This window comes from Xiphophorus couchianus, chromosome 13 (assembly GCF_001444195.1).
Source record: "Xiphophorus couchianus chromosome 13, X_couchianus-1.0, whole genome shotgun sequence".
Taxonomy (NCBI): Eukaryota; Metazoa; Chordata; class Actinopteri; order Cyprinodontiformes; family Poeciliidae; genus Xiphophorus; species Xiphophorus couchianus.
The window spans coordinates 11,685,776-11,700,266 of record NC_040240.1 but is presented as its reverse complement, the minus strand read 5'-3'; the positions used below and the strand labels follow the sequence as shown (position 1 = coordinate 11,700,266).

General features: G+C 38.4%; 2 protein-coding genes across 2 annotated transcripts in view; both read right to left on the bottom strand.

Moving 5' to 3' along the window:
* aunip (aurora kinase A and ninein interacting protein) overlaps positions 1–14,491 on the bottom strand; it is a 954,922-nt gene that overhangs the window by 648,918 nt on the left and 291,513 nt on the right. The window lies entirely within an intron of this gene.
* sgo1 (shugoshin 1) lies at positions 110–5,544 on the bottom strand. Its single transcript, XM_028036547.1, has 10 exons — positions 5,379–5,544; positions 4,990–5,144; positions 3,836–4,044; positions 3,635–3,687; positions 3,458–3,522; positions 1,743–2,597; positions 1,595–1,660; positions 940–1,104; positions 596–767; positions 110–520 (listed from the first exon to the last, which is right to left on the bottom strand). Exons 2-10 carry the CDS (start codon positions 5,132–5,134, stop codon positions 367–369), a joined length of 1,884 nt encoding a protein of 627 aa, XP_027892348.1. The 5' UTR covers positions 5,135–5,144; positions 5,379–5,544; the 3' UTR covers positions 110–366.

Here is a 14,491-nt window from a genome sequence, read left to right as displayed (position 1 = left end):
TTTATTGACCTAGAATTAGCCTATTTTGTAGACTAAATAAAACAAATGTGAGGCTAATTTTGTGTTTTGTGCTTTTGTTTTGAAATGTTTCACCATTCAAACCACTTGAGTGGTTTTAAAGTTTATTGTCACAAACAGTACAATAGAGAATTAAAAATACACAGATGTCACAGATCATAGAATTAAAAAATATTGTAATCCAACCATTTTTGGAGAATATCATCTACATTTCCATGGAGACAAAAACCAGAATAAAGGAATTTAAATCAAGAAAAACTGATTACGGTTACACTATCACAAAGAAAACCTTCAGAGACATGAAAAAATGGGAATCCTCTACAGGAACATATATCAAAAAGGCTGCCTTCAGTGACATCCAACAAAAGACTCGTTGTACTTCTCAAATGGCTGCTGGCTGCAAGACTTCCTGGATTTCTGCACAGACCTGCCAGACTTCTGCTTGAAAATGGGAGAGCGAAGAAACTGCAGGTCTGTAAACTTGTCTCCACGCCGAAGTTTTCTGTGAGGAAGTTACAAACACCATTGTTTAGTCATATTTTAGTAAGAGCATAAGCGAACTACTTAAAGAACTTACGCATTTAACGAAGGCTCCTTGTAGTCGACGGTCATGGTGCAGCGGCGTTTCCGAGAGGGAGCGTCGGAGCGGCGTGGGCCGACACAGGAGAAATTACGATAGGCTGCAGGGGACATATTAGTCACGTCACACAGACTCAAGCCCCGCCCTGCTGACCTTACACCAACCCCACCTGTGGAAATGTGAGGAAAGATGTGACGGAAAGGAAATGGAAAAAAGCAAATTGGTGCAGATTGAATCACATACAAACAAAAGTGAAGAATTAAAACCCAGAGCTCAATAAACCCAAAGAAAAAAAAGAAGCTTTTTTTCCCCTCCGAGAGGAAGAGTTGATTATAACTTACGTTTCTGGCCTGTTTTGAGCCTAGGTGTTTGGCTCGATAAACGAGAAGAATTTTCACAAGGCAGTTCTCCAAAATTGGACAGGACAGTATCTATTCTCATCATCTCGGCCTCGATCAGAGGGCTGACAGCAGGGAAACCGTCCTCCATTCTGTCCCTCTGAAGTTCTGAAAGAAACAACTTTTTAGGTTGGTATAAATCCACATAGCCTGCTCCCACAAACTATAAATACAAGAAAGACTTAATAAAAAAAGCTTATTTTTATGATGCAGTGAGTTAAAACAACAACAAAAAAAATTACATTCCTAAATTCTAATCTCATTTTTCCAGATTTTCAGTTTTTTTCTCCAGGAAATTTTTGCACTAGAATGCAAAGCAGCTCCAATAATCTATAACAGATATTTTTATAGCAGTCAAGCTTTAAATACAGAAGCTGCAAAAATCACAGACGGCAAAAGAAGCTAAGAAGAAAAGATGGAGGGATAGAAAGTTACCACTTTTAAATAGGGAACATTTCATCAAACTAATTCATTTCGTCAATATTTCCACCTACCAGTTTTGATGTAATTAGATATTTCATCAGATTTCTCCACACTACAAGAAACTTTAGCTACGTTCAGCGAAATATATGAATAAATGAATCCAGCTTTTACTCACTCTGGTGATTCTCTTCTCCCTTTCCAGAATGTGCCACCTCCAACTTCGACTCTTCGTCCCGGAAGACTAATCAACAGAAAATTGGACATTTTCAGTGGTACCAATGAAACAAGGAGAAAACCACTAAGCTTCTACTGTGAAAACTCACCAGAGATCTTTGGGGTGGGAGGGATGTTTTCCTTTTTTCTGACAATCAGTGAGCGCTGGCCTCTGCGAGTGGCGATGACTTTGGTTTTAGCAGGAGAGGACTGTCTCCGTCTTGTCTTCTGAGGGACGTACAGGCTGTCTTCTGACTCCGAGGATGGCGATGATGAGCTGGTTTCGCTCTGTTTGGGAACAGCCGCCGAGTCTTCATCTTGCGTCTCTTCACTAATGTGAAGTGTCGCTGGCTGACTCTCCTCGCCTTTCGCCTTGAACGGCGTGATGTGGACAGTTTCCTCACAGTCAAAGTCAAACGTGTCATTGAATCCCAGCGACGTGTTGAGCTTGTTGCTCTGAGGCGGAGGAGCTGCTTTTCCCTGTGTGGCCACTCGGTCCCGACTCTTGGAGCGGGCTCTGGGTTTGGGATTCTCCCAGGGCTTCTTTAGCAGGACCCGATCGGGTTTGCGGCCTCTGTCGGGTTTCCGTGGAGCTGGTTCAGGTTTGGAGCGAGGCTGCTGCTGCTGGGTTTGTTTTCTGGCAGGCTGCTGGTGTGTTTTTTTGGGACGGACTGGCTCAGGTGTAGAGTGATGCAACTCCCCTCTGTCACTAACATCCACTGTCTCTGGTTCTGCTCCTGGGTGGTTCTGATTCAGACCTGAACTCTCACCGTGAATAGGGCTTGGTAATATGGCCCTAAGATCAGCAACTGGGTCTGCATTGCTCAACCGCCGTTGTTCTTGCACACGCTCAGAGCGCCTCCTACTTCTTCTGTCGCCGTGCCGACGCCTCACACCCACCGTGGATGGCAGAGCAACCTCTTTGTCACAGTTAATGTGTCCGTTCTTTTTAGAAGGAGGGGAGTCTACAGAGAAATGGTTTGAAAATAAATACAAAAGTTTTGATATGTTGAATATGAGTTACTTTAATTAATGCAGCAGACTGATGATCTGAGCAGATCATTCTCCCAGCTAATAATTTATAACAGTAACTCTGTAAAGAACAAAATTAAACATATTATATACAATAAAACACTAAATTTTGCAGGTGCCTTTTCTATATTTTCACTCTAGTCAAGGATCAAAATTAGAGATGAGCTGATCCAATATTAATATCTGTATCGGTCCCAAAATTGAAAAAATAAAATAAATTCTAGAGTGAGTATTGGTGACAATGTGCACGACCCATAAGGTCAGATCTAGTCAGTCTAATGCTATGCTTTGTGCTCTTAGTGATGTCATGCTTTGTTATTTACTTTACTTAAATTAAAAAATTCCTAATATCACTTTCTAAAACATGAAAAAAGGTTTGCTGCAGTTTATTTTTTTATATATTGTTTTTATCGGTTTCTGTTTATTTTACATTGGCCGCTTTACTCCTAATTGAATTGACTGAAATAATTAAAGTTGTATTGTTTGTACATATTTGTGAAACTATTGGTGTATTTAAGTTTACTGTACAGGTGCAGAGTTATCAAATACATTTGTAATTCAGTAAGTTTGAAATTGTGTTTTAAGTCAACCCAGCTCTGTTTTTCTGCATCGGATCATACCGGCCGATACTAAATGTCAGATATCTATATAAATATTAGAAGTGAAAAAAAAAAAAAAGAGGATCACTGCATATCTAATCTACACAACAGCAAATAATTATACAGAAAGCCATAATCACTGTACAAAATGTAAACAACTGATAAATCTATATAAACAACAACAAAAAAATTACCAGGACAAATTGGTGAAGTGTCACAGAAAGTGAGCTGATCAAACTGCTGACTGCTTTGCTTCCTCCTGAGGATGAAAACAAATCAAATGCCAACAAGAAATGCAGGATAAATGATGTACAGTGATGCCCAAATAAGCTACTATATGTATAAGGAAAAAAAAAACCACTTCAACTCACTTCTCCAAATTCTGATGGTTTGGGGTTTCCTGTTGGATCCCTGTTGGTTTAGCCTAGATCATTGAAAACACATAATGTAAATTATATAAAGGTAAAAGGTGTACTGTGATATCTGGACACATAAATAACATTCTGGATAACAAAAAAAAATAATAAAAAAGTACTTGAATAAGAAATGGGCATCATTATCTGAGAGTGTACCTGTGAAGCACTTGCTGCCAGCGCCTCCTGCTCCTTGAGCTTCCTCTTGAAGAGAAGCAGGTGAAGGAAGAGGGCTTGCTGCTCACGCTTCAGCTGCAGGATCACCGCATTGGCCTGCCTCACTTTCTCCTTCTCAGCTTGCAGGGCCACAGCCAGCGCTTTGTTATTCTGTTGCACACCTTTAAGGATGGTGTGTGTAGAACTGGATGCTAAGAGAAAATAAGAACACAGAATAGGATTTTTTCAAATTTATTTATGAAGCACATAAAAAAAAAATCCCAGCAAGCTCACTCAAAGTGATGAATAAAAGATATCCAACCAAGAGACTACACGGATATAAGAACACTCACATAAAATAGAACGCAGACAATAAATAGAGATGTTCCAAGTTTTACTTGAAGAATCCATTCTAAAATATTTAACAGTTCATGCAATTAAGCATTCACACATCCATATCATAAATTTTTTGTAATGATTGAATGTAATCAATAAAAAAAAAATTTATTGGACTGTATGGCTTTTGGTCTTCAGCGGTATTTAGGTTAGAAGGTTCATATAAGAGATATAAAAACTAACAGGAAATTGTGGTTTGGTTTAGCAGATGCTTATATTGCATACGTTTTATTATTCTTACTCAAATCAATGCTAGAATGGATCAAATGATCACTCCTCCATTACAGAGCATCAAAACCACAAAGAGAAATTTGGCATCTTTTGAAGAACCAGGAATACATAAATTAACCTTAAATATCCTACCAGTATATTTAATTTTTTTACCTTATGGGATAACATTTTAGGAACACCCTTTTTAAATGGGAAATATTTAGCAATAAGTTGTATAAAAAAATACAATCAGATTCACTTAGATTTAAATTCTGCAAGTGTAGCTGCTGGAACAGAGAAATGCAACAAGAATGCTGCATTTAAAACTAATGTCATACAGTATTTGTGATATTGAAACCTTAGTTTACTACCTACACATTAGTTGTGATTATATTTTAAATTAGGTACATTTTATTACACGCATTTGCATGGTCTTCGTCCCATTTAGTTTATATAGATCTGCTCGTCATAAACGCCCCCTGCGCTTCTGTGTGCGCACAAACCGGAGCTCTTAAACGACCGGAAGCTCTAACGAGTCAACAAACACTTACCTGAGTTTTTGTTCATCATTCTTGATTGTCCCCTGCGTGGAGCTGCAGCGTTAGCCAGCTGTTTGTTCCTCTTCTCCTTCATCCTCTCCTTGATGTCCTCCAAACTTTGTTGGAAGGACTTCTTCTGGACTCTCTCTCTCACCATGGTTCAAGATCTATGTGAGTTATGAACATATAATCAACATATGTGTCCTTCTCTATGTGCTCAGTTGTTTACCACAACGATATATCGGGCTCAAACCTAAATCAAGATACTAACAGCGCCGTTAGCTAAACAAAACAAAAAAAAAAAAGTCAGTCGTCGTTACCGTTTACTAAAGCACACGGCTAATTTTCTTAACAGCGGTCTGATAATATTTATGTATGAAAGGAAGGCACGTTGAACCTACCAGGATATATATTTTACGATGAATTTTAACTTCGCTTCTTTCTCTATTGCGAAATACGTGAAGAAAACCAAGAAAACAGAGCATCAACAGAATCCATTTTTTCTAACGTCGTCTTCCGAGGGTGGACGTTCGAATTCAGAACCGCGGCTGCTGATTGGTGGAAGTACGGCTTGACGTAACTTCCTTCTTTTAAGTGACGGGATTGTTCGCTAGATGTCGCTGGTGTAAAGAAAATAAGCCACATCGTTTTCCACGAGTGACGTCTGGGAGTCAAATTTCACCATTTCAACGATGGAAATTGAACATATCCATCCAGCTTCTATGCTCCTTTATTCCTTGGTGGATGTATTTAACGGTCAATTGGACCCCGGACAGGTGAACTGGCAAATAAATCAGTCACAATTATGAGTTTTTAATTAATAATATTGATGTTTAATTCCCAATTCTGACTTTCATACTAAGAATAATGAGATTCAGTTATAAGTTTAATTTTTAAAAGTCATAGTTTTTAATGCCAACACAGGATTTCAATATTTTAGTATACTTTTGACTTCAGTATTCTAAATTCAGTATTCTAAGTTATAATTATTCATTTTAAAGCAGTTGTTGAATCTTCCCTTTTAAAGTTATCAACAACAATACATACAATGCAATTAAGTTAATAATTATGGTATGAAAAGGAATAATTTTGACTTTGAAAGTTGTAGAAAGTCAATTATTATGACATTCAAATGATTAGGATATTTAGAGTAATAATTCTGACCCTCAACATCATAATTAAAATAGTAGAAACAAAATTCAAGTGTTAATCAGATTAAAAAACCTCATAATTATGACTTCACAGTTTTGTTTTGTTTTTTCATTTAAGCGACAGCAATGGGCTTCGATAGTCATGTTTTACTTAGTATTCCTTATTTGTCTGAGTCTGAAAAGTGAACAATCACACTGCAGCTCAATTAACTAATTATAATTCTTGGTGCCTCATACAGTCCCTTTCCAAGCCTTTCCTGTCTGCATACTGGAAACAAACAAACCACACAGGAGTTATGCACCACCAGGAACTGAGGGCCTAATAAACTCAAAGATTGCTGATTATATGTAAACATCTTTAAAAATGTAAATTGGGTTGAGACTCATCAAGGGTCAGGCACATTTTGCTCCACCAAAATTAATATTTATAATTGACTGCTGTAGATAAGAGTACAGCACAGTGCAGAGTGCTATGCTGTATGTGGATAGAGCAGATAATTGTTAATCTTGACAGGCAGCATTTTCAGTCTTGTTCTTTGAGATTTTTCTAAACCTCTTAAGGCCCATTCAAGCTAAGATTACACAGTCAATTATTAGATGAAAGCACATTTTAATTTCCCTAGTTTGTCTTCTGACACTCTCTTCAAAACTTCACATTCCTGCGCTCTTGTTTTCAACAGCCAGCCTAAATCAACACCCCTGTGTGTTAATGCATTTACACAGATCTCCCCATTAAACCTACCCTAAATTCATCAGCACCTAATTACCTCCTGTCCAAGCTTTAGCTCAGTAAATGTTCTGTATATTTTTGCATTACCTTATATTGCATAATCGTCTGTGCTTTCATTGCATTTAAAAGTCAAAGTGAAACATGGCATGACTTGTTTTTGGCAAGGCACAAAGAAAAAAGTTGCTCCTTTCCTGCGGGTCATGAAGGCTAATATAATTCAGTTTACTGCATAAGCATCAAAGAGCATGTCCATACCAGCTGAATGCCACTGTGACATTTAGCAAAGTATTTTTCTTGCATAAGAAAAAGGCCCTGTAGTCAGATTTTGTAAGATGTTAAATTTGTTCACATACATAACACACTATTCCTCAGCCCCAAAAAACAAATAAACTACTAGAGCACTTTGTAAAGGTTATAAAGGTTAAAGTCATCTACTGAAACTTACAGTAAATCTTTTTACAGGAACGTGTGACCCAAATATTTTTGGTTTTTTACTGTCCATGCTAAATTTTGTTTTACAGCAGTGCATTTTATTGTTGCTCCTTTAAACTTTGAGTCGGCAGTGTGCCAGTGTAATGTGGTTAGAGCAGCCAGAAGGTTCATGGAGTTTGCATGTTCTTCCCCTCTTTTTATTTTTGAAAACCATTCAAAGTAAGCGCAGTTACAAGCAAATGTATTGCTTGTTACAGCACTTAATGTGACGCAAGAAAGGACTTCTTGGGCATAGATCACCATTTACTCAATGACAGCCAAGGTTAGTCAATACACTCTTACTGGCTTTGCTTTTCTTTTTTAATTTCACCTACAGCTAAGATGTAATTAAAGGTAGTTATTTTCAGAACGTTTGTTCAGTCTGATAAACAAGCCAAATCGAAATGCATTTATAATTTATTTATTATGACTACATATGGTAGCTTTCTTAACTGACATAATCTCATGTTTGTCAAAGGAAGGGTGTGCAGGGACTGGGAAGGTGATGCACAACACATTAGTAATCCAACTGGAACATGTGGCGGGCCATCGTGTTCTGAAGCTTTGCAAAACTAAGAAACGCCTCTAACTATGAAATAGACTGCAAGTGCGGTAGTACATAAAAAAAAAAATAATAATTTTATGTTCTGACCATTGCTATACGCTATTATTCAATAAATTAGAATATACGTCCTGATGAGTCTCATTTGTGAGATTAAAAGTACCTTTTGAAAATAACAACCTTTAGGCAGGTATTACACATATTTTTCATTAAGCCCATATTTCTGTATCTAAAAATAGATTTTTTAATTGGTTTGCTTTAATATTCTAATTTTAAATGTCATGTTTTCATTAACTGTCAGCAGAAAAATACAGTTAACATAAGTAAGTGCTTTCAAACATCCATTGATGAAATAATGATGATATATTGCAAATATATAGAGTTGAATGCACATATGTGCAACAAATATGAGCATTCTGCATAGTGTTGCTGATTGCTGTGGTGTTTTTATTTTTAATTGTTTTCATTTTTTTAACCTGAAAAAAAAAAACACCTGAAATGTGCCAGTCAATTTCCAGCAATTCCTCCATAAAACTGTCATGGAAAAATGAATTAAATAACTTGCCAGTGTCTGTGTAGCATATTAAATCTATTCACTTGTGACAAAATATGTGTTGCTGTCAAGACCAACAGTGGTTTGGGACTAGAGTGTGCCACACAATTACTGTACCAATATAGACCATGTAACACTCAAGAAATGTATTTTGAATTTTATTGTTCATTAAATGTACAGTGTTTTCGGGCGTGCCGTGGTGGCGTAGCGGTTAGCGCGACCCATATTTGGAGGCCTTGAGTCCTCGACGCGGCCGTCACGGGTTCGACTCCCGGACCCGACGACATTTGCCGCATGTCTTCCCCTCTCACCTTCCCCATTTCCTGTCAGCCCACTATCATATAAGGGACACTAGAGCCCACAAAAAGACCCCCTGGAGGGGTAAAAAAAAATGTACAGTGTTTTCATGGTTATATGGCACGTGATTTTATTGACTGTAATGTAGTTTTGCACTTGGGACTAGGAGTTGGCAAATGCTGAATCTGAATTGACATGGGGTAACAACAGGCGTAGGAAATCCAGCAGGGAAACCTCCAATAAAAGCTGAAATTGTAGTGTATTAAAAAGTGACATTTTGACATTACCTCTAGAAGAACCACTTTGGTGTCTGTCATCGTCTGGCCTCCGACCCAAACAGAGGAGGTTTAGGTTACAGAGGAGTTTGACAAAGCTACAGTGCCGCCCATTTAAAACATATGACTTCAGCAGAGTGTGTCAGATGTGACCGTGGCGTACAGCTCACAAACAGTTCTGTGTTTCATGCCCTGCATGCATTTTCTCCCTGGAACTATATTCTCATAGGTCACTGAAGGATTTGCAGCAGCAAAGCTTTATTAAGACCCAAAAAAGCAATGATAAATTCTAACATATGTGGGCTTTTAGCAACAGGTGTGGGATTTTAGTGTGGGCTTGGTGACTAAGACATCATTCTGTTACAAAGTGCCCATACAAACCTGTAATGACGCACTGCTTTAACAATAACATCACTCGTGTTTACTTAAAAGGTAATATTCTTTGCTAAAAGCCTGCAAATGTCACAGCTGTTCTCTCACAGCGGGGGGAATACAGAGTGGAGCTTTTTTGTGTGTGTGTTTTTGTTAGACTGCTTTAGAGAACAAGTAAAGGAGGGGAAAGGAAGGAGAGGGACAAATAGAGCCAGAAGAACTCTACTGGTTCTTGTTCAGCCTGGTTTAATGGACAAATTCGTCATCACACAGTCATTTCATGCCACCTCCTTGCCATCCACATGTCAGCTGCCTGGAGAAAAAACTTGTTATCACAGGTACAGGAAAGGAGGAGTTCATTAAAGGGGAAACAGAGGGGACTCGTTTCTGCGGGAGACATCAGGGCACAAAAACACACCAAATTTTATGACTATAGTTCAGTATTTTTCAGTGTAGCTCTGCTTATTATATTAGCAATTATAGCAGAAACTGGGCAGATTTCTTAGCTCACTCCTCTGTCCTGGCACACCTACATAGCCAATCTGCTTTTTTTTTTACCATAAAAAATGTTTTACACTAATCTGTGGCCTAATCTCCATAGAGGCGTAATATACACAGCTACTTTTTAATATGGAAAATGTGCTCTTAAAGTCCATGGTAATGGAATCATAACAGACTGTGATCAGCCCTTAAACAGAACTCCGAGGCAGAAAAAGTCCCCTAGTAAATCAGATTACAGTTTGTTTTATGGTTTTTATATAAATTGAAAACTTCAGTACAGAAGACTGTGTGGCGACAAAGATCCTAGCACAATTTTTAAAGGGAAACACATAAAATATGTATGGTGATTAGCAGTAGTATTCGTATCCCCTTAAAAGCTCACAATTTGCAGAAACTTCTATTATTTTAATTCATTTGGAATCGTATGTGATAGGCCAACATAAAGTAATGCCAAATGTTCAAGTGGAAAGAAAGGGATACATAGTTTTCAACATTTTTTGCAGATGAAAATCTAAAATTGTGCATGGATTTGTTGTGAGGTTGTTACATAATACTTTGTATAACCATCCTTAGAAGCCAATACAACTGCATGCCTTTTGAGGTATGTCTGTACAGCTATGCAAATCTATAGACTGAAAATTCTGCCTATTCTTCCTTTCAACATATCTTAAACTCAGGCAGATTAGGAATTAGCAGTAATTATTATTATTATTATTTTTGCCATACTTAGTTTTTACTTTACCTGACCAAACTGGTTTGGTGGGAAATTGAAAACAAGAGTTCTTATAACTTTCTATTAGCAATAGTGTTTTCTTGCTATTTCTAGGCTACATCTGTGGAGTACAAAACTAATAGTTGTCCTGTGCACCGGTTCTCTCACCTGAGCAATGACTCTCTGCAGCTTCTCCAGAGTTACCATAGGTATTTTTGACTGCTTCTCTGATTAATGCTCTTCTTAAAAGGCCTGTCAGTTTAGGTGGTAGATCATGTTTCAGTTGCATATGTTTCCCAGATGATGGATTAAATCGTGCCATGCCAGGTTTTCAAAACTTGGAACATAATTTCACATTGTTTTCCACTACTGATTTCTTTTATCCACAAAGTCCTTACTATATGCAAATTGGGCGACTTATGAAAGTACTTGACTAAATCATGTTTTGTTTGGAGGAATCGGATTAAAGGGGTGAAGAAATACTGTATATATTTACACCAGAATTTTCAGATTTTCTTTGAAAAAACACATAAAGTTTTTTTGACTTGTTTTGGTCGACTATATCCAATTCCAATAAAATACGTCAAAGTTTATATACCAAACACTGCAGGAATACGGATTCTTTCGTGAGACCTCATACATTTCTCTCAACTCCCTCTGAATGTACATCAGCTCTGGATTTACTGTAAAGACGTGGGCTTTTCATGTCACAGTGTCACAAATATAAGTGAAGGAACCTACATTAGCCATCCGTTTCAGCCCAAGTGACAGCAGCACTGAGCCCCAGACACACAATTGGCTCTCTGTGGGTAGCAGCATGGCCATTATGCTTTCCAGTTTGCTCTTAAACACCCTGCTGCGCCATTTACTTCACAGCCAACTTCCCCCCCTCTATTTTACTGATCTGCTGCTCCATGCCATGCCCAATGCAGTGGTCTCCTGCAGCGCCAAAAAACCTCACAGGGTCTTAACAAATCCCGTCTGGTGCCGTAGGAGCAATGAATACCCACACTTTGGCAATAAATGGAGTGTCTGAAATTTTAAAATTTTACTTCCTTGGGTGCTTTGCAATGTGTTGACCAGGGCAGATAATGCTTGAAGCTTTTCTTTACCTGTTTTGTCTTCGCAGCTGGGGAAACACAAGCAGCAGGACATACGTTGGTTCATCTGGTGAAATGCCAACCTTTGTGTAGCTTTAGACTGTGCATCTCTGAAATCTAAGCTTCTAATGTTGAATTTTATGTTTTAATCTTTTCAAAATATAAAAAAACCATGAGCAGAGACTTGCCTGTTTAAACAGCCATCAATGCTTACTGTGAATGTTTTATTTTTTAAGTTATCATTATCTGGTTTAAGGCGTTTTCTTTTCTCCAAACGCAGCCAAGCTACACTGGCTCACAAACACGAGGCGAGCGCCGGTGAAAGTCTGACTTTACTGTAAGTGAGCAGAAGGTAAAGAGACTTTATAAGGAGAAACAGATGAAATATTTCACAGAACAAAAGGTCGACCACACAGATGCTCTCAGGTCTGTTTAGACCTGAGAGAGACTGAAAGGAGACCAAGTGATTGTTCAGCTGCTAAACTTTTTGGAAACATTCAGTGTGAAAATCTTTTTCATTGTATTATAAACATCAACACCTGATTTTATTGATTGTGCGTCTCACTCGTATTTGCCTGGGACCTGCTCCTTCATCTATATTCTGGTAAAGAACAACACAGACGTGGCTCCTTTTAACAGACTGATTACTGATTGCAGATTTAAGTGAATGAGTCTGAGGCGGTGATTTCATAACAATCTACAGTAGGTAGCAACATAAAATCTCGCCTTGGACACCAAAGTGGCCAGGGCCAGCCCTGTGCTCCAAAAGCTGTGATAATAATAATAAAAAAAATCATCAAAACAAAGACAAGAACAGCAGATACAAGAAAGACTTTGTCCCTGAAAATAGATGCTGAATTTAAAGTCAGAGTGTCTCTAGGTAACTATAAAGAAGAAGGGAGATCATGTCATGTGGTGGGCTTATGCTGCAGGCAAATACAAAGATATCTTTCATTGTTATGCGGTACAGTAAACTACAGCACATTCTGGAGTAGGTCTTCTGTAGTAAAAAACATTGACTCAAAACACTATCAATCTGAAAAAAAGGCTCTAATAGTTAGAGTGAGAAGCTTTTTGAACTCATCGGGAGCTAAAGTTATGCAAATTAGAGCTAGAATGGTTTAAAAGCTTTGAAACTCATCAAAATGTAATTGCAAGTGTCACAATTTTTCTAATTATTCTTTTCAATTTCAATGGTTTTTAACTGTCTTTGCTGCGATTATTTTAAGTAGTGCCTCATAATGATCGTTTTCCAGATATTTTCAACTCGCCATGTCCCTTAGTTTATGGAGATCTTGTTTTCCCTCATTCTCACTGTGTCGCTGCAATCACCCATGAAAAAGCTTGCTTTGCGATTTGGAATAAAATACTGCACAGAGAAGTCAAAATCCCCGCGTAGTCAGACTGGGAGCTTATAACAATCGTTATTTATGTGAACAGCAAGCAAAGTTGCCCTCTCTCACGGCAAAAAAAAGCAGCTACGTCCGCCTTTGTAGTCTCTCCAGGTACAACAGAGGCAGAAAAATTCCCTGGATGCCAGACTAGGCTTCTGTAATGCTGACACATGTTTATGCGTGCATTTTTCTCTGCCATGAGTTTGATGATGCGGTGAGAGACAGAGTGGAGAGCTGAGCGTAGATGTGTTGTGAGCTAACCAGAGAAAGATGACAAAAGGTGCAGGAGAAGAAGGAGTGAAGGCTGGGGAGCGAAGGAGCCAAGGAGTTGAGGGGCCAGCGGAGGTCTGAATTCCATCGGCCTGCGGAGAATTGAGCATCCCACACACAGATGTTCACAACCATCAGGCAAGATAAGTCATTATCATAACAACAATGACCGCTGTGACAGCTTGGAGAATCAGGATGCAGCGACTGGGTGGACCTTAGCTAGGCAGAGGCGTTTACTTTGGAGTGTCTGCAGCACACAGAAGTAAATAATACGGAGCTCATTAATCCAGTTTGGCTTCAGTTAGCTGCTGAATGACAAAAACAAGAAGAAAGAGTGAGGGGTCATGGAAAGTTGAGTGAAAGGCAGTGACCCAGCTTCTGACCTCTGAAAAGGTATAGTACGCCATTATTTAGAGTAGGTACATTTTCAGCTTTCACATTTCATGTCAATGCTCATCTGTCCTGTGCTTTAGCACAGGCTTACACGGGCAGCGGAGAACCCAGTGAACTTTTTTCTTTTCTTTGTTATTATTTTAGAGTGAATACTTTGCAAATGCTGTATTTTATACACTTCCCAAAAAAAAAACCTCACAGGCCCACATAAGGTGGTGTGTATTAATTTATTGTATTTTCATGTAGATAATTATGGAAGCCCGTTTCTGCCACTCTGTTAAAAAAAGAAAATTATAGCGAGGAGGTCCACATCCTCCTCGCTAAAGCCCTGGAGCTTGTACTAACTCATCAATTTCATCCAACTGCTTTAAAAATGTCTTTTTCTTGAAACTCACTAAAACATTGCTCAGAGCTACAGTGATGTAAGCTTCATCAGAGACAACCATTAAGATCAGGCAGAACATTCCAGCAGTGATTTACTGCAGAGAATGTAGCTTTAGGGACACGCATGTAAGGAAGCTTTTAAACTCGAACTTGAATAGGTACTTTATTTTGTTTTTGGGAAAAAATACCTGAACACAGACCAAAAAACAGGAGATTTCTTGAATGCTGGTAAAAACAAAGGAGGATAAACTGTATTTAATTGTGAGTCAGAAAGCAACAGACTATGTGTTTTGAAGGAGGCAATATCTGACGGGGTCTTGGTCTGTCAAGAGTTTCTGGCAATGTTTTA